Source organism: Scleropages formosus, chromosome 3 (assembly GCF_900964775.1).
Source record: "Scleropages formosus chromosome 3, fSclFor1.1, whole genome shotgun sequence".
NCBI lineage: Eukaryota > Metazoa > Chordata > Actinopteri > Osteoglossiformes > Osteoglossidae > Scleropages > Scleropages formosus.
In genome coordinates this window covers 21963410-21981598 of record NC_041808.1, presented here as the reverse complement: position 1 = coordinate 21981598, position 18189 = coordinate 21963410, and the positions used below count along the sequence as shown (strand labels likewise).

The following is an 18189-nucleotide window of genomic DNA, read 5'->3' as shown; positions in this document are numbered from 1 at the left end:
AACCCTGTTAATGTCTGGGTGGAGTTCGCATGTTTTCCCTGTGTGTGCCTGGGTATTCTCCAGATACTCTGGTTTCCTCCCACAGTCCAACAACTTCTTTCAGGTTAAATGGTGATGATAACTGAAATATTTACTTGCTTGGTGTGAAGTATTTTGAATGTGTTTTTGGTAAAATGTGTTATTTGGCTAATCCAATTAAGTATTTTGTGGGTGGCATTCGTTATTTTGAAAATGTGAACTTTGTTTAAGGAATTACATTTAAGCAGTTGAGAAAAACCATAATATAGAGCATGCCTCAATATTAAGAACTGAGATAAGCATTACCTGTTTTTAACACCACAACTCTAACAGGGCAGTCAGAATTGGGAATACTTTTTCCTCTTTTTGCTGGTCAATGACGCTTGTAGTGGTGGCATGTAAATTAAGTTCAGATCATTAAATACAACAGCATGTAGTCAGATCTCCATCAGTTATGACTCGCCATGTAAGAGCACCTCTCCTAACATGAGAATTCTGTGCTTATGTGTCTATCATTAGTATGCCCAGTAAATATGAAAAAAATCTTTGGCTGATGAGAAACTGAGCAATTTGTCCAATGACAAGAAATTGAGAGGCATGATTATCAATACTTTCCATGGACACTGTCAACTAAATCGCTACGCATTGGAGGAGATCATTGGAGGTAATTAAAATGGGTTCAGCCACAGTTAATTCAATTACGACTCACAGATGCATAATAGGAATGTTCAATCCCTTCAGAAGTTCTGGAAATTTTTTTGTCCTTCAACTGGCTTCTGCTAAAATATGATCTGCATTTCTCTTCAGTTCTCATTTATTTGCCTTACCAATTACTTTAGTTCTGCTTTATTGGAAAACTGCTGAAGATAAAATTTGAATTATTTATAAAATCACTTGAACTCAGTCTAATAGGCTGTAAGAACAATTTTTGCACAAGATGTATGAGGGCTAACTTTACAGTTTGGCTAATCTCTTTCAGGGTTACACTGTGAATTTTTGCAATACAACACTGCTAATTTCAGCTTTTCACACACCTAGAGTGGAGGAGAAGCAGACTCAGAGCATATTGACAATGATCTCCTACATACATATTCTTTAAAACACATAGGAAGATGTAATGGTACCTAGATACACATTTTTGCCAAGTTCTTATTTCTTTCATTATAGAATGAAGTATCATTCATCCTGTTTTTAACATCAAGTGTAGAAACAATGAAAAAACATGTTTATAACACACACTAGCAGAAGTGAGAGCTATTTACATACCTTGAAGCCATATTGCAGGGAAGATTTCTTAGAATTATGCAGACAGGATTCAACACAGAAAGCAGATGAGGCAATGAGGACTTCTCTACAGACATGATGGTTAAGCATTCACCAAGGAGCTGCAGCATGAAGAAGCCACATGATGCTGCCTGAAGAGCTTTAGTTCGTCTCTCTTCAGTACTGTTACCTGCATTAAAAAATCTTTGCACTGCGCTGTCCATGAAGCTTGTTCTCATTGGTATCTGTGGTTTCCTTGCATTACAGTCCAAAAAACATGTTAGCCATTACTGCCATCTGCAACATCTCCTATACACAGCACATCTAGAAGCTACATAAAAAAAAAAAAAAAAAAATCACATTTCAAACCACACACACTGAATTGCCAAAATGCAAGCAGGGAACACATACATAATTACATAACACCTTCAATGTGAAGATATATAGATATTTATATCTTTGATTCCATTCACTTGGGCTCCATCAGGTTGCACTATCACCAGGAAGAAGCAACTACTGATAAGAATACAGACACACAGAAAAAAGTTTCATCCTGATGGAAGAAGTCCATCAAAAAGAGGACCAAACCCAAAATGATGGGTTACTCTATAGCCTTGGTATCAGTAGTACTTCATACCATCACCAAAATATTTACAAATTCTTGTATCTTTTGCGTCTGTGTTTCTGTTGTTGAACAGAAGAATATTTTATTTCCTTTGTGTGTTTGCCTGCATTGTTCCATTCTGTTGATCAGTCCCCCCTGGGAGAGGAAGGGGTGGAAGCCATCCATATGGGTTAGAGCGGCAGTCAGACCAGGACGATATGCTCAACCCTGCTGTACTGCCTTCTTTTAGAAGTCCTCAGGGGGCTCCTGCAACCCACAGGGCAGAACACCCCCTCTAGTCATGCTGTCGAAGTGGGAAGTCTCAAGGCCTGGATGCTGTGGAGGATCTTTTGCTGGTGCCCTGACAGAGTCACACCTAACCCCCGAAGGTCCCTGTTGGAAAAACACACAGACACACTGATGAAAATATAATATGAGCCAGGCACTGAATACCATCATCTCTTAAACAATAATCAGCACGGTAACCGTGACCTCACATCAGCTACTTTCAGCAAAACCCTATTGGCAGGCAAGTCAACAGTTCTGCCTTGAGCTCAACCTCACTGATCCGCAACATCTACAGCTGCAGCAGCATGGAGAGTAGATGGCAATTAACCAAGGCTAGGAGAATTTACTATTCGCTGCTGCCGTTCATAGACTTGCGCCATTTTGTTTTTCTGAAATTGCTACGCCCAACATGTACTGGAGCATAACATGTTTCAGATATCCTTCTCTTTATTCAGTGATTTTACTGAAGCGCAAAACAGAAACAGCTCTCTCCATCTCTTTCCATACAAGTCCCTCAATGCCGTTGACATCTTCAGGAATTACACTGACACTCATTGGTCAGTGACCATCATATGGTGTCTCTCTCTTTCTCTCTCTCTCTCTCTCTCACACTCTATTCTCTATCACCTTCTCTTCTCTTTCCATGTTACTTCTTCTTCACCCTAGGAGTCACATATCTGTTTTATGTGTTGATCAGAGAATAAAGATGGGATGTCAGAGGACAGGAAGCTGGAGAGTGACAGGAGAGGAAGCTGGGCAGAGACAGAACAATTTATGATGGCACACTCACTCAGAGGTCATCTGAGCCACCAGTTGTAGGGAACTAAAGCTGCTACCCAAGAAGTTTTCTCTGTATTGGTTCATCTTTATGGCACTCAACCAGTCCTCTACTGACATAAAACCATTGACGTCAGGCACAGAGTGGTCCAGCAGGGGCTTTGAAGGCCTGGATGTGGTACAGCAAGGTGGGACAAGTGGAAAATATTACAAGAGGCAGACATATCCAAGAGAAAAGACAATAGCAAAGCTGCTTCTTCAATGTGCTCATATGTGTTGTGTGTATGTATGAGCATGTGTACATGGTATTCTGTAGGACCCTCACACCGGTGGGACGGTGGACAGAGTCTTCAAACTGCTGGGGTTGCGGATGAGTTTGTCCAATATGTTGACAATGTCAGTAAAGCGGGGCCGTGTGCTGCGCTCTTTCTGCCAGCAGTCCAGCATGAGCTGGTGCAAGGTGGTGGGGCATTCCATGGGTGGTGGAAGTCGGTAGTCCTGTTCTATAGCATTGATCACCTAGGAGTAGCAAAGTAAGACAAAAAGACAGAATGAAACCAGGTCAAGACTAGGTAAAACATCTTTGCAGGACACAAGAGGAATTTTCTGGAATTGTCTGGGAAGGACAGCATGGGAGCAATACTTATATGACTCTCAAATGCTACAAGCCCCTGAAGGGTGGACTACTAAAATAGACAGATATACTTTCTTTTGCAGAATTTTCATTTTGCTGAGCCCAAGTATGTGAGGCAAACAGACAAAAACCCCGATTAGAGAAATAAACCCATGGAAACTTACATCCTGGTTGCTCATGTCCCAGTACGGTCGCTCGCCAAATGACATCACCTCCCAGATGACAATGCCATAACTCCATACATCGCTGGCGGATGTGAACTTCCTGTAGGTAATGGCTTCTGGAGCAGTCCACCGCACTGGGATTTTCCCCCCCTTGTGACGTTAAAGACAGACAGATATAGAAAGATAGGAGTGTGTGGCTGGTTAGATGTAGGGTATGCCTACTTCCTCATGAATTTGACTCTCCCAGTCCCAAAGCTATGAGTCACTGGCTTTCAACATTCAGCTGAAATGATGCCTTCATTTTGTACGTATAATAAATTATTATGTATCAGGCTCAATGCACAGGTCTGCAGGGACAAACTCAAAAAAGCTTTGCATGTCTCCCGGTCTGCATACATTTCACACCACTATCCTTGGATAAGAACAGGAGGATCCATTGACAGTTGGACAATAACACCCTGTGTTAATTGGCTAGATCCCTTGAGGTATGAGAATGACCAGATGGGAACTTCTATGTAACACTTCATTGCGGTCAAACCATGCATCACCACTTATCCATACACACCCACAATCCAGCCACCTCAAATACTGACATATTTAGATCCATCACAGAAGGATCCTTCTCCAGAACAGTACCTCTCTTCTTTTGGACTTTGTTGGAAGCAGGGGCAATACAGGATGCTACATCTGAATGTCCCTCTATAGCAGGTGCAAACACTGTAAGATGCCTGGCATATTGGTTTGATTAAAATCCAACTAATTCAGCTAATCTAGTTCAACTTGTATGCTTTTAGAAAAGCCTGGCTTCAGTACAGAGCAAGCATTCAACAGGACTTTCTCTCACAATTAGCTTTTGGCTACATAGCAGAGGGTTACTGTTATAGAGTGAACTTGCCCTTCACACAGCTATAGCATTTCATACATGTTTTTGCCCCCAAGATCTGTGCCATCACCTGGAATTCCAATGACCGGATGAGAGATTAGTCCAGTGGTCTCAAAAATGGAGGTCAAACACTCATTACTGAATATGAAAGCTGATTTCTGTTCTTCAGACTTTCCTCTGACCCTACCCTTGCTGGCAATGATACTTGTTTGTAGAATTAAAAAAACCCAAAAATCACCAAAAAAACTGATCAATGGACATTTCATAATATTACTGATACAAACCAGGTTTCATTTTCCAAGAAAAGTGTTCAGGAGGCTTTGACAGTGACAGTAGAGCTACAATGATGTAGTGCAAGCAGAGTGTCCGGGCTGTTCACACAGGTTTCCCAATGCTTTGTACCTGCTTCCTCTGCCTACCTGCCTGCTGAAGACAGCAGTGGGTGCCGCTCCTCTTCTGGCAGCATCAACACAGTTGAGGTCATAGCAAATGCAGGTGTAATTAATGCTGTGGGGGATGAAGTGCTGCCAAACTTTACTTTAATAAAGTTCATCATTAACACGCCAAGGCAAACACAGACTGGGAAAATACATAAGTGTTTTTTTTTGTGTATTTACTCAGAAAAAATGAGAATACATCAGGGAATAGAGCTTTGAATAGTATTTACAGAATTTAAAACCAGCCCACTCTCAAGAAAGGCTTAAGGCATGTTGCAAAAGCAAGAACCCTGTTGGACTAAAAGAGACATGGCACATAGCACAGCTTGTTTACAGGACCATAACAGGTGACCAGTCTGTTTGCAGGAACCCTGGGAGTGACACTTATGTATCACTTCTGTGCAGGCCAGAGTATGATGCATCTGATCAGGGTAGCAAGACTAGCACATTCTGTAAGCAATATTTTCCTTACAGTGTCCAATATGCTCCTACCCCTTTTATAACTCCAAAACTTGCTTAAAAGATATATACAAAAATGTAAGGAAAAGCACTCAAAAATGAGTGATTAAAAATTCTAGTATTTTAACTTTTTAAAGGATCAACTCCACAAAATTTTCTTGTTGTTGTTGTTGTTGTTCTTCTTCTTCTTCTTATTATTATAATATCTTTATATAATAATAATAATAATAATAATAATAATAATAATAATAGCAAGAAGAAGGAGAAGAAGAAGAAAGCTCATGCTTTACCAACACAGAGCCAAAAAGTAGTCTTCTTAGTTAAAATTAGAATTTAAGTTTTTTTTTAACCTTTCATTAATTTAATATGTGTCAATGCCAACTGCATGATTGCCACAGAGCCACATCTAATCCTCCTTACACAAACAGTCACAGATGGGTATTCAGTAGCAAGAATTAACACATGAGACGCAAGGCATAAACCAAATAATGAAGCAAAGAAAAACAAGGGAGTTTACAGATATACACAGCTTTCCTTCAGGCTCAGCCAGCCACTGGTAACATCTCAGGATCTCTCAAAAAATACCAGATAGATCTCTTCAACTAGAAATGCTTGCTGGAGATTCTCTGACTCTGTGTCATCACTTTACTGCTCTCTGCACAGACTTAACAATTTTGTCTTGTTCTTTAGAGACATAATTGTTTCCATAAGAACAAATTCTTGACAGCCACCCCCCCATAAATGCTAGTCTTGTTCCCTGCATTTCAAACTCTTTCAGAAAGTGAAATCTGACCTTCTGCTCTCATATACAGCCACAGCCTGCTCCCTTGATCCCATCCCTTCACCTTTCTCACAAATCCATTTCCTCACAACTTGTTCATTTTGTTTTGTGAATCTCCAATTCCTCACTTCTCTGGTTGCTTCTGATCTGCTTTTAAAATAGCATCTCAATTTTATATAGAACCCAAACTCAGTCCAGAATTACAGTCCTGTCTGTTTTCTACATTTTCTCTCAAAAAATCTTTGATGTGCAGCTTACAACCAATTTTCTATATTCTTGGCCCAGAATAACCTCCTTGATGGATTCAGTGTGGATTCAACATCATTATGATACTGCCTTCCTTGCAGTGTCAGAAGCTCTCCAGTTGGCTAGAGCTGACTTCTTTTTCTTGGCCCTCATTCAACCACCAGACCCCACTTTCCAAGACTGAGATCCTCCATCTCCTTGCATGTCGATCCACCTGTAAGGAATTTTGTCAAACTAGACAAATCAGTAATTTCATCTTCTTCATTAGTTAAGAACTTCTGGCCCAGGTCATAATGATATAGTTCCTGTAGCTTCCTGTAGCTGCTCAACTCATTTCAAGATTCTGCTTAGAGCTTAAGAGAAAGTCAAAGAATCTACACCATGATAACTACAATATCTCATCACTCCCTATACCCCCCGCATTAGACTTACACTCTTCTGCATTGTGGTCCAAAATCAAAAGTCTGTAGGTTCTTGGTTTTGCCACTGATGTGATGGAATGAACTTCCTCTCTCTATTACAACTGGTGAGTTTCTTTCAGCACTCAAGAAAATTCTCAAAACACTTCTCTCCTGATTGCCAAAAAAGCTCTATACATTTTCAGCATACCATTTGTCATGATCACCATTGCATTTGAGATACATTTGAATTCTATAGGCAGCTACTTATATACTGCATGCTGAAAAAAATGGTTTTACTGGACAAAATAACTGTGATTTAACAATCACATGTGTGCATCTAAAGCTCTTTGCCTGTTCCAAAATGCAGTTATTTGAAGAAAAGTATTAACTGAATAAATGTAAATGTGTGTAGTCAGTTGACCTTGTATTTGTGTTTCTTCTTTTACTGGTTCATATTATGCGTTTGTTAAAAATTGTGTTGTAATGGTTATAGATTTGTTAACTGTGGTATGATTGTGCTATTTGCATTTGCATTGCTGAACATCCTGAGGCAACAAATTGGGAAGGGAGTGATACACACATAAACATTTCCCTATATTTAGGTAGTCAACAAAATAAACTGTATTGTATTTTTCAGCATTAAAATAAACAGAAAATGAATCCTTCTCACTGTACTCTGATGTCTGGCTGTTGTTACACTTCACCATAATTACATCCTACATACAGTGTTCTGTACTTTCAAGCTTGTGTAGTGGTATTTGTCCTGTGCGGTTTCAGAATACTTTCACCAACAAGCTACAACAAAATAGCCATGTCTCAGCTTGCAGCTGACACAGCACCTATGTTCAGCACAATGGCAGCCCTGCTTTGCCGACCCTGTTTAAGTTCTTCCTGTTGTCACCTCAACTTTCTGTCCCCAGCATCCAAACTAAAGATATTTAGCTGTTGGGTCAAATAGGTTTGTGGTGTCCTTGTTATGTCCAGTCAAACACAGCCCCAATGATTCTTTTTGAACTGCTTTTGAAACTACCTACCTTAGTTCTCTGTTCCCATGGGGAATTATCAGCTCAAGAATACAATTACTAGTGTCAAGGATTACTCTTTAGAAACAGGTAAAAAAAAAAAAAAGGATTAACCAAAGAAATCATTTTCAGGCAGCCTCGCTAATTAAGAACGCAGCTGCAATGTCACAACCTGCCCCTACCGTATCAATCCAGAAAAAAAAACATGCTAAAACGTTATAGAGCTCTGTAGAAGTTCATTACAGTCATTCAGAAGAGTGTTTACAAATTGTTTAAATTAAAAGTTCACAGGTTGTTAGATGTGGTTGGGATCACTCTTCCAGCAGCCATAAAAGCTTGGCCTTTGGTTCTTTGGCTTGTTCTATGCTTTTAATGCTACACTCTTCTATCATCGGGCTTGTTACCCTCTTAGACTAGTATCTTCATATTGGAGTTATTCCAGAATTGGACATACTACTCCTACATACTTTTTTATCATGTATCACCAGCAATCAAATGTGAATTATGTTATACAGACACCCTCAACTTATGCAAATAGACCGTTCTTCAACACCTTACGTAAGTCAAAAAGTTATGTATGTCAGATTCCCCCTCCTCCCCCACCATTCAACCTAATAACATTAATAATTTTTCCATCTCAGTTATTGCACCTTGATGTTTCTTCGTTATTAGTGTTGTTTTCATGATAGCTGTTCCTTTCACATGTTCCTTTGTAAGTGCAGCATCCTTCACTATCGTATTCACAGTCGATATGGCTAAACCTAGTTCCCGTGCTATAGACAATAATCTTTGTCCACCTTCATACTTCCTTATTATTTTCAATTTCATCTCCAAATTGATTGCTGTACACTTGCGAGACGGTTCTCGTTTTCCTTCAAGTGCACGTTTTCCACCAGGCAATCTGAATAATGAAATGAGTAAAAAATAGGGGAAAAAAGCACTACACTAATGAGAGGAGACACATTCATGGCTCAAAATATGCAAGAACTGGGAAGATGCAGCTTCCTGTCTTGTCTGGCTACGCAGACTAGAGCTTAACGTATTTCACATGTTTTGCGTAAAATAAAAACGCGATGCGTAAATAATGTGCATGCTGGGTTTTTTTTTTTTTTTTTTACATAAATCCGGATTTACATAAGTGAAATTTCCGTAAGTAGAGGGGTGTCTGTATTACAAAAGAGAAGCGGGAGATATCCCCCCCCGGCTTGTGCAGAAGATCTAGCTAAAAGGACTTACCAAAGAACTGGTGTAGGTTGGGTCAGATGTATCATCCTGCAGGTACCGTGACAAGCCAAAGTCGGACACCTTGCACACCAAATTGCTGTTCACTAAGATGTTTCTGGCGGCAAGGTCACGGTGCACATAATTCATCTCTGACAGGTACTTCATACCTGAGGCAATGCCACGCAGCAAGCCAACCAGCTGGATGACAGTGAACTGTCCATCATTTTGCTGCATGGGGTAGAAAGCAGAAATGGACCCCCATTTAGGCATTATGGAGCTATGCAATGCTATCCGCTTTACCTAATTTTCCTAATGCCATTTCAAAACACACACACACTTTCAGAACTGCTTGTCCTATACAGGGTCACGGGGAACCGGAGCCTACCCGGCAACACAGGGCGTAAGGCCAGAGGGGGAGGGGACACACCCAGGACGGGACGCCAGTCCGTCGCAAGGCACCCCAAGCGGGACTCGAACCCCAGACCTACCAGAGAGCAGGACCTGGTCCAACCTACTGCGCCACCGCGCCCCCCATTTCAAAACATTTTACATAAAAGATCGGACACACACCGTGCAGTACTAATCTAGCAGGAAGGATGTAGCACTCATTGCGTACTTTGCAGCAAGGATTTCATGCTTCATAACACATTAAATAGGGGCCTCACATTCACTATAAACCTGACAGCAGGGACCTCACAGTCACTACAATATTCTGCAAGGTGCATGAAATCTCTCAGTACGCTCTTGCACTCTCGGAAGTCTAATCTGCAATGGAAGGCTAGACAGGTTGTTACAATTTTGACAAGACATTGTAAGCATTACCTGTTATTTTGGCTAAATTGACATGAATCCCACCTTTCTGATGTCCCTGAATGCCATTTTTATGACATCCAGAGATAACAAAGAGCTCCAGGCTCTGGTTCAAGGTTGTCATGACCCCATTTCTGAGTACCATTCTCAGCCTTTTAGTATTTCTTTTTACCAAAACTCCTGAAGCTGTTCCAAAACATCCTTTGTCCTATGGACATACATTGTCCAAAAATAGGTTTGCTGCTGGCTAAGATGTTTGTCTGTAGTTATTGTTGCAGCACAGCCACAACTTCAGATTCTAGCAGGAGTGCCCACAGGCTTTGAGCATGCAGCCCTCAACCACATGCTTTGTCTGCATGAAAGAATCCCCGGAAGCCCACTTTAATTGGAATTCAAGCTAAGAACAGGGCAGAAAGATTGATGGGAGCAGTAGTAGAATTCGGCAATAAGCAAAAGCAGCTTCAAAGTTTTTTCACACTCGCAGTAGATCAAAGCGGAAGGAAAACAAATCCATGCGATTAGAAGAAAGTAGGACAATATTGACAAAAGCACATGTTTCAAGGAAGCAGGAGACTTGAGCATGCTGATGAGATGACTAGTTGTTGAAGAAGCTTTACGCATCACTGTCAAGAAACAAAGCAAACATCAAAACATTAATCAAAAAGAATAAGCCTGGAGTAAACCAAAAGTCAAACTTGAATCAGCACCAAAAAGCCTCAAATCATCAAACATAGCAACAGAAATAAACCCATTTATACGTGTATACATTAATGTACAGTGCTGCGAGAAAGGTATTTGCTCTTTCCAATTTTCCCTTTTTGACATTATAGCTTTTTTGACATTGAGTTTGATCTGATTTTTTGTCAGTTTTAGCAGCATATGAATGAAGCTTGAGACAGAAAAACTGACAAAGCTAATGTTTTATGTCATTTCATTCATGCGAAAGAATGAAATGTCCAGTGAAATTCTTCTGCACATTTCTGTAGCTTTTGTTATCACAGGAAAGCAGAGCATGAACCCACATCACTCACCCTAAGAAAGGAGTCCAGAGCACCGTTCTCCATGAACTCTGTGACAATCATGACAGGACGGCTCTTTGTGACCACGCCCTCTAGGTGAATAATGTTAGGGTGGTCAAACTGGCCCATGATGCTAGCTTCACTGAGAAAGTCCTGTCTCTGCTTGTCAGTGTAGCCTGCCTTCAGAGTCTTGATGGCTACACAGACCTCACGCTTCCCAGGAAGCTTTAGATGGCCCTTGTACACCTCTCCAAACTCTCCTGGAGGAGTAAGGCACATTTTAGATGCTCTGAAAGACAGTGACATGTCAATCAAGATACAGATGTAGTTGATCATACAACAGATATACCTGCCCCAATGACCTCCTCAATCTTTACAGAGGAGACATCAATCTCCTTGGCAAATTCACGGACTGCCTCATTGGGGTCCTCATAGGTGAAGGGGTCAATGTAGATCTTCATCCCAGGAGAGGCTTAAAAATGTGTGGGGCACACAGTGGAGCAATGGAAGTTAGGCATATTTACATATATATTTATTTATCTAGCAGATGCTTTTCTCCAAAGTGACTTCCAATGAACTCTATGTAGTGTTACCAGCCCACACACCTTATTCACCGTGGTTACTTACACTGCTAGATACACTACTTACAATGGGTCACTCATCCATACATCAGTGTAACACACTCTCTCTGTCACTCACACACTATGGGGGAACCTGTACAGCACATCTTTGGACTGCAGGAGGAAACCAGAGCACCTAGAGGAAACCCACACAGACACAGAGAGAACATGCAAACTCCCCACAGACCAATCAGGGATTGAACCCCTGTCCTCTCACACCACCCAGGCACTATCAGACAGCAGCACTATTCACTGTGCCACCATGCCACTCAGACATATGGCCTCAAGAAGAGCTGTAGGACAGTGACAGGTGTGTGACACACAAATACACTTTCAGAAAGCTTGCTCTAGGACAGTATAGCCAGCTATGGTCAACCGTACAACAAGCAGAACTTCACAGCAGAGCAAGATATAAACTTTGGGGGTATCGCTCTACCTAGAGATTATGCAGTATAAAACAATAGTTTAGTTTATAATGTGCAACAACAGGCTCTACCCAGGCAACAAGTGATTAATCAGACCAGACTCCTCTAGACCGGCAGGGTATCTTCCTCTTTTAGAGCTTGGGTCCTCTGTGGCAAAGCTCTCCCCCTGCTTTTTCAGAGCAACCTCACAGCAGGACCATAAATAAAGAAAACCCACGCAGTGTGAAGCACTGCTTCATGCCAGCTAAGGTGAGTCACTGCTTCCAGCAGGTTGAAAAAGACATAACCAAGTGTGTGTCTGTGTGTGTGATGCTTCTGGTGAGGAGGGTAGAATGGGCAGAAGAGAATATTTCTTCATCCCATCTTCTATTTTAATCATGAGGATAATAACTTTCCATTAGCAGAAATGGAAGACCTTTAGTCTAGCAAAAAATCAGAAATGTATATTATAGATGAAAAATTTAAAAATGAAGTACAGACGGTCCCTGAGTTACGATGGTCCAACTTACGATTTTTTCACTTGCGATAGTGTGATCGCGATACGCATCCAGCAGAAACTGTACTTTGAATTTTGATTTTTTTCCCAGGCAAGCGATATGTGGTATGATATTCTCTTATGATGTTGGGCAGCGGCAGCAATTCGCATCTCCCAGTCTGCCACGTGGTCACTAGTGTATACAACCAATGCTCCACAGTGTTCTTTGTTGCCAGTATTTTTTTGGATACCCCCTTGTATCTATATTGTGTTTTGTGCATCTAACATCTCTACAAAATGCCCATTTGTGTCTCCTGTTACTAGTGAGAAGAAGAAGAGGAAGGCAATTTGTAATGTAGCATGCCGAGGTCTGCACATTGAAAGTGATTATCACTTGACTCAAAGAGGTAAATAAGGTCTTACTATATACAAATGAAGATCTGAATGCCTGTCATCACTCTTGAACATTAATGCTGTAGGTGTTTACTGTCATAGTTAGTGAGTCTGTCATTACTGAGCATTTGCGTCTCATCACAGTTACGCGTCGCATAGCAGCATGAATTCAGTAATGAAACAATTAATTATTTGCATTTTACATTGTTTTTTTCTAATTTCCTCCTTTGGTTGTTTCTGTTGTTGTTTTGCCTCTGCTTTATTTTTCATACTTTGATAATTATATTTTGATTCCCTTCTCATACCAGTGGTCAGAACTTGACCTCTCAGGATGTGGGCAGAAAGAATGTTTTTTTTTTTGTCAGAAGACTTTAAGGAAATTTCTGTAAATACACTCTGACACAGCAGAAGCCTGGAGACATGCTGCTCAGAAAGTAGCATAATCCAGACTAATCACAGCCCAGCCAGTGACTGTGATGGGCCTCTTACTTGTCCTGCAGCTTCTACTTTGCTCCAGCACCATGTTTACTCCTCCCTGTCAGCCAGTCTACTGGTTAGGAAAATCCCTTATCATTATCATTATCATTATAACTGACAGATTGAAATGAATCTCACAGACTATAGTAATCGCATGCAATGATCTCAGCCTGGAAAAGACAAACGCAGTGAAATTAATTTGTGTATGTACAGTATATATGAAAGAAAAGAGGTGCCTTACCACGACCAGTGCTGTAGTGCTGCAGCTTGTCAGTGTAAATGGCCTCCTTGGTGTACACTCGCTTCCTAAAAGTCGGTGACAAAGAAGGCTGCCTTAATGAAATGAGGGAACCCAGCTCAAATCAATGACCACTGAATATGAATCATGGTCCGCCTGATGCAAAGAAATTGTGAGAAGCACATAATGAGAATGATACAAATATTAATCTATTAGTCATAACAACAATGTCTGGATGTTTTTATTTCGGAGGAGTATGATACGATCGATTGGCATGAATGTTGTAGTCCATCTGAGACTGCACCTGTTATATAGTAAATAGGAAGTTCTGGTGCAAGAATGCCAGTAGCACTATAATATTTCATTGAGCACAGGGCATGTTATATTCTCTTAATACATTATGTAGAACAGGAGACAGTAGAGACAATAGAATGTAGGAGCATCTACTATGGTGCTCCAACTAAAGAAGGAACAATACCTGCTGCACACAATGCAAATGGCCACCAGGGAGACAATGCAGACTACGCCGGCCACGGCAGAACCAATGACGAGAGGCAGCTTCTCTCTGAATTCAGACTTGTAGTCTTCTACAAACCAGGAAGACAAGGGGGTGGGTGGAGAAAAACAGGGAGCTTTAGGAGCAAAAAACAAAACCAATTATTCAGGGGTTTCTCTTTAATAAGAGACACTAAGTCATGAGTCCATCGTCCACATGTTATCCTGATATAAGAATTGTTCAGATGTTCATTATTCCTCCATTTAAATCCTTTTAAATACACTGAACATGAATGAAATTGTCATTCTTCCCAAAAGTAAAACTAGATTAAACTGATATTTATGTTTTCAGAAATGTCTAGTTGCAAGACATTTTTTTTGTTGATTTTAACTTTATATTTTACATTGTAAACATATATAATAATCCAAATGTCTGGATATCAGTGCAGCTCTGGCAATGACGTGGCAATAAGGCAAAGGCCCTGTAAAATAAAGGACACTGTCAAACCAAAGCATGAACTACAGATTTTCATGAAGTACTTCAAGGGTATGATGATAACTTTTTAAAATTATTTCACAGAAAAAATTATGATCATCATCATTATCACTTTGTTCTTCATCACTTAACCTAGTCTGAACAGTTGAAATAGTCCCCGAGAGGATTAGAAGTCCAAGGACTAACCTCCCAGCTCTCCTTCACCAACAGTGCTACATTCATTAAAACAAACATTATAACAAAATGCAATTTCATCTGATCACTCCATTCACTAATCCTTGCTGTGAAATGCAGCATTTCACATTTTAAGAATTTAATCAATCAAATTTGTTGCTGAAAAAAGCACACACCCTCATGCGTTCAGTATACAGTAATTCAAAGTGGATATGGAGAACAAAAATGAGTTAGGAAATCACTATAGACCCATGCAGTGTACACCATAATAATGGCCAACAGTGTACACATAGCATGAAGTACAGTAGAGGGAGGCTGGGCAGAATTGCTGATTGTATTTTGCAGGGCAGGCTAGATGAGTGCAAGAGACCTGGTAGTAACATCTGTCCAAGCCTGGTCCCATTATCCTGACTGCCATGTTCTGCCATCAGCAGTTCAACTCTTTTTGCTAAGTGTTGTAACAGTTATTAGGGTTATTACAATTTTTGCGGCTATTCTTGTGTTGTTATCAATTTTTCACTGCAGAGAAAAAAGCTAATGATCATTGAAAATTGGATGTGCAGACCAGTCAGTTTGGCTTTCCTGATCAAAATTACCCTGTTGACTTGTTTCTGAAAAATGCAATTTACATAAGGAAGTAACAGAGTACTCTCAGGGAACTCTCAGGGCAAGGAGAAACGTGAAAATCTATCCACCAAGTGATGAGTACAGTATCGTCTCCTTCAGATCCGCTGAGTCCCTTACACATATGAAAATTTTAGAGTAACTCAGTTTTGGAGTGCTGGGACAGAGGTGATGTGTACAGAGCAGGATCTTCCTGGAGGAATGTTTTTTAATATCATAATCTGATCAAGTGCTTGGACACATCATAAATGATGTAAGTCACCGGGTATTTCAGGTCCCAAAATCAAAGACCCTCACCCAGGCAACCTGATGGGATATGAGATGTAAACCTGCATCCAGGTAGGGCTACCTTGAATCCACAATTCATACCTCCTCATCCATAACTCAGCCTCAGTAATAGTGTTGATGACCTTCCTTCTCTCACTGTCTCCGATACCCAGTATACTACGGACCATACAGAGTGACTTTCCCAGCAACTTGCACACCCCTTGCCCACTAGCCTTTTGAGTCCTCCACCAGTTCTTCATATCTCACCCTCTTTCTCTCTCTAGTTACTTCTACCTGTTCCACCCAAACAACTGTAAGTTCGAGCAAGATGCTTGCTGAGAGGTTTCAGATGGCGGTACAATGCGAGGCCTCGGAGATGCTTGTTTAATGATGGCTGGAAACCAAACTCAACCATCAACTGTCAGTTTCGCACAGTCAACATAAACCCTTTCAACCACCTCACTGACCAAGGGCATTAGAATAGCAATGAACTCTAACTCTAACAATAAAAGTCTCTGCTTATTTAACGCATCAACACACCTGCATGATACACCCTTATACCACAACACACTCCACTCAGTTTCTATAGTATCAGACTGACTGTACATGAACTGCATCTGTATCTGTTTGATGGTGAAATACATTTTTGTAAGTTGCACTGGAGAAAAGCATCTGCTAAATGAATAAATGTAAATGTAAGTGTCCATGGTCGGATACATTTTTCCAGTGTTCACTTTCCTTGTGGGAATATTTTAGTGAAAAAATTTAAGTAGACAGTTATTAAAATAAGGTGCTGAACCACACACATACTCCCACTTACCATAGGTGAGGGTCTGGAAGAAGAGCTTGCCACTGTATTTGCCGAAGCCAGCCACGGTGCGGGCTCTCACCTGCACCACATACACAGTACCTGGACGAAGATTCTCAAGGTATGCTGTGTTGGTTTGGGTCTTTACCACCGATGCGTTGGACTCGCTGTGGTCCTGTGATGAGTGGGGAGATGTAAGCCATATAGAACTGAGCTCCCAGCGGGGGAACATAACTAAAACAGGCCAGAGTAGATGACAAAATAGTAACCCTGTTCCAAGCTGCTCTTACATTGTTGCTGAACTGTTATAGAAGGCATACTGAACCAAAACAACAAGGGAGGGCTTTGACCTAAGGTCTGACATTATTTGTTCGCAACATCCGACATTATCTGTTTTTTTTTTTTTCCCCACCCATTCCCACCGCAGATCTATCTGGAAGTGGACACAGTGGAATTGAATGAAATTAAATTAATTAATAAAACTTTATCCAGGTGGAAAAGGCAGTTGGTTACAGTAGCATTCAATATACAACACATGTTCACACAAACATACAGACAGATATACGTCTACCACATTGGGTAAATAAGTACATAAATAAATAGGAAATGGTTGGTGTGCTTGCTCAGAGGTCAGGCAGGTATATATCTACTGTAAAACACATGTACATATGGTATATGTGAACAGTTGTCAAAGGTGTCCACAAATAATGTGTGTGGAGAGGTGACAAATGCTTGTTACAGTGGGTATTACATTCCTTCCAATGTAAATCACTAAAACATAAAATGACTCTAATACCTTGGACCTTAGTGTACCTGGAATGTTAATTACACATAGGCAACAGGCCTAAAGGTTCCATGTAATGTTCACTTAATGTGTTGAGACCCCACCTGATGGATCTTGCCGTACTGGTATCTGGTTGGAACAGCGGGTGCGAAAAGCTTTGCCCCATATGGGCTATAAGAAAGTGTGAACGCCTGATATTAGAAAACTTTGCTCGGACTTTGCTCGTGTATTGCTGGATTTTTGGAACGCAGTATTAAAAAGAGTTCTACTATCAAAAAATTTTAATATTCACATTCTAAATTTTATACATTATAAAAAAATGAGGTTATATACAGTATGCACCATATGGTTCAGATTAAACCATCTAAACAGTATATTTCTCCATATGTCTGTATTGTATATTACCACGGTAATCACAAAAGAAGTGTGAATGCAAAGAATTAACTTGGAAACAGACAGCAGAGCACTCAGCTTCTGTCCTTTACCAGCAGTCAGTGTGTTTGTGTGCTGCCATGAAGCCTTCAAAGAGGGCACTTTGGTTGTGTGTCTATAAGCTGACATTGGTGGCAAAGACTGCCCTGTAGAACTGCTCCCAGTTCCCACTCTCTGCCCCTACGTCGCCCAGAGAGCTTAGTAAGCCAAGCAGGAGGTGGATGCTCCATAGCAACATTTTGCAAAATCTTCATATGCATCCAGATCAAAGTCATGCTTTCGAGAACAGGGCCCTGTAGCACATGAAAGCTACACATGTCCCACTGTTAAATGCTTTCTCTGAACAATACAAGCTTGTTATAAATCAGGCCTGGAGTGGGAACAATATTTTATCCTCTCACTGAAAGGCCTGGACATACCATCTTGTCTTTGAGATGCTGTAATTATGGAG

The 18189-nt window shown here is 40.7% G+C and overlaps 1 protein-coding gene across 1 annotated transcript in view; it reads right to left on the bottom strand.

The window, feature by feature from the left end:
• Positions 1 to 1660: 1660 nt before the first annotated feature.
• The window catches only part of LOC108935254 (ephrin type-B receptor 1-B-like), a 74694-nt gene continuing 58165 nt past the window's right edge, over positions 1661 to 18189 (bottom strand). Inside the window, exons 7-16 of the mRNA XM_018753720.2 lie at positions 16535 to 16697; positions 14137 to 14245; positions 13662 to 13726; positions 11380 to 11502; positions 11043 to 11290; positions 9214 to 9429; positions 3749 to 3898; positions 3276 to 3469; positions 2964 to 3119; positions 1661 to 2278 (exon numbers count right to left, since the gene is read on the bottom strand). Coding sequence (XP_018609236.1) covers positions 2185 to 2278; positions 2964 to 3119; positions 3276 to 3469; positions 3749 to 3898; positions 9214 to 9429; positions 11043 to 11290; positions 11380 to 11502; positions 13662 to 13726; positions 14137 to 14245; positions 16535 to 16697 — 1518 coding nt within the window. The 3' untranslated portion in view covers positions 1661 to 2184. The remainder of the gene's footprint in view (positions 2279 to 2963; positions 3120 to 3275; positions 3470 to 3748; positions 3899 to 9213; positions 9430 to 11042; positions 11291 to 11379; positions 11503 to 13661; positions 13727 to 14136; positions 14246 to 16534; positions 16698 to 18189) is intronic.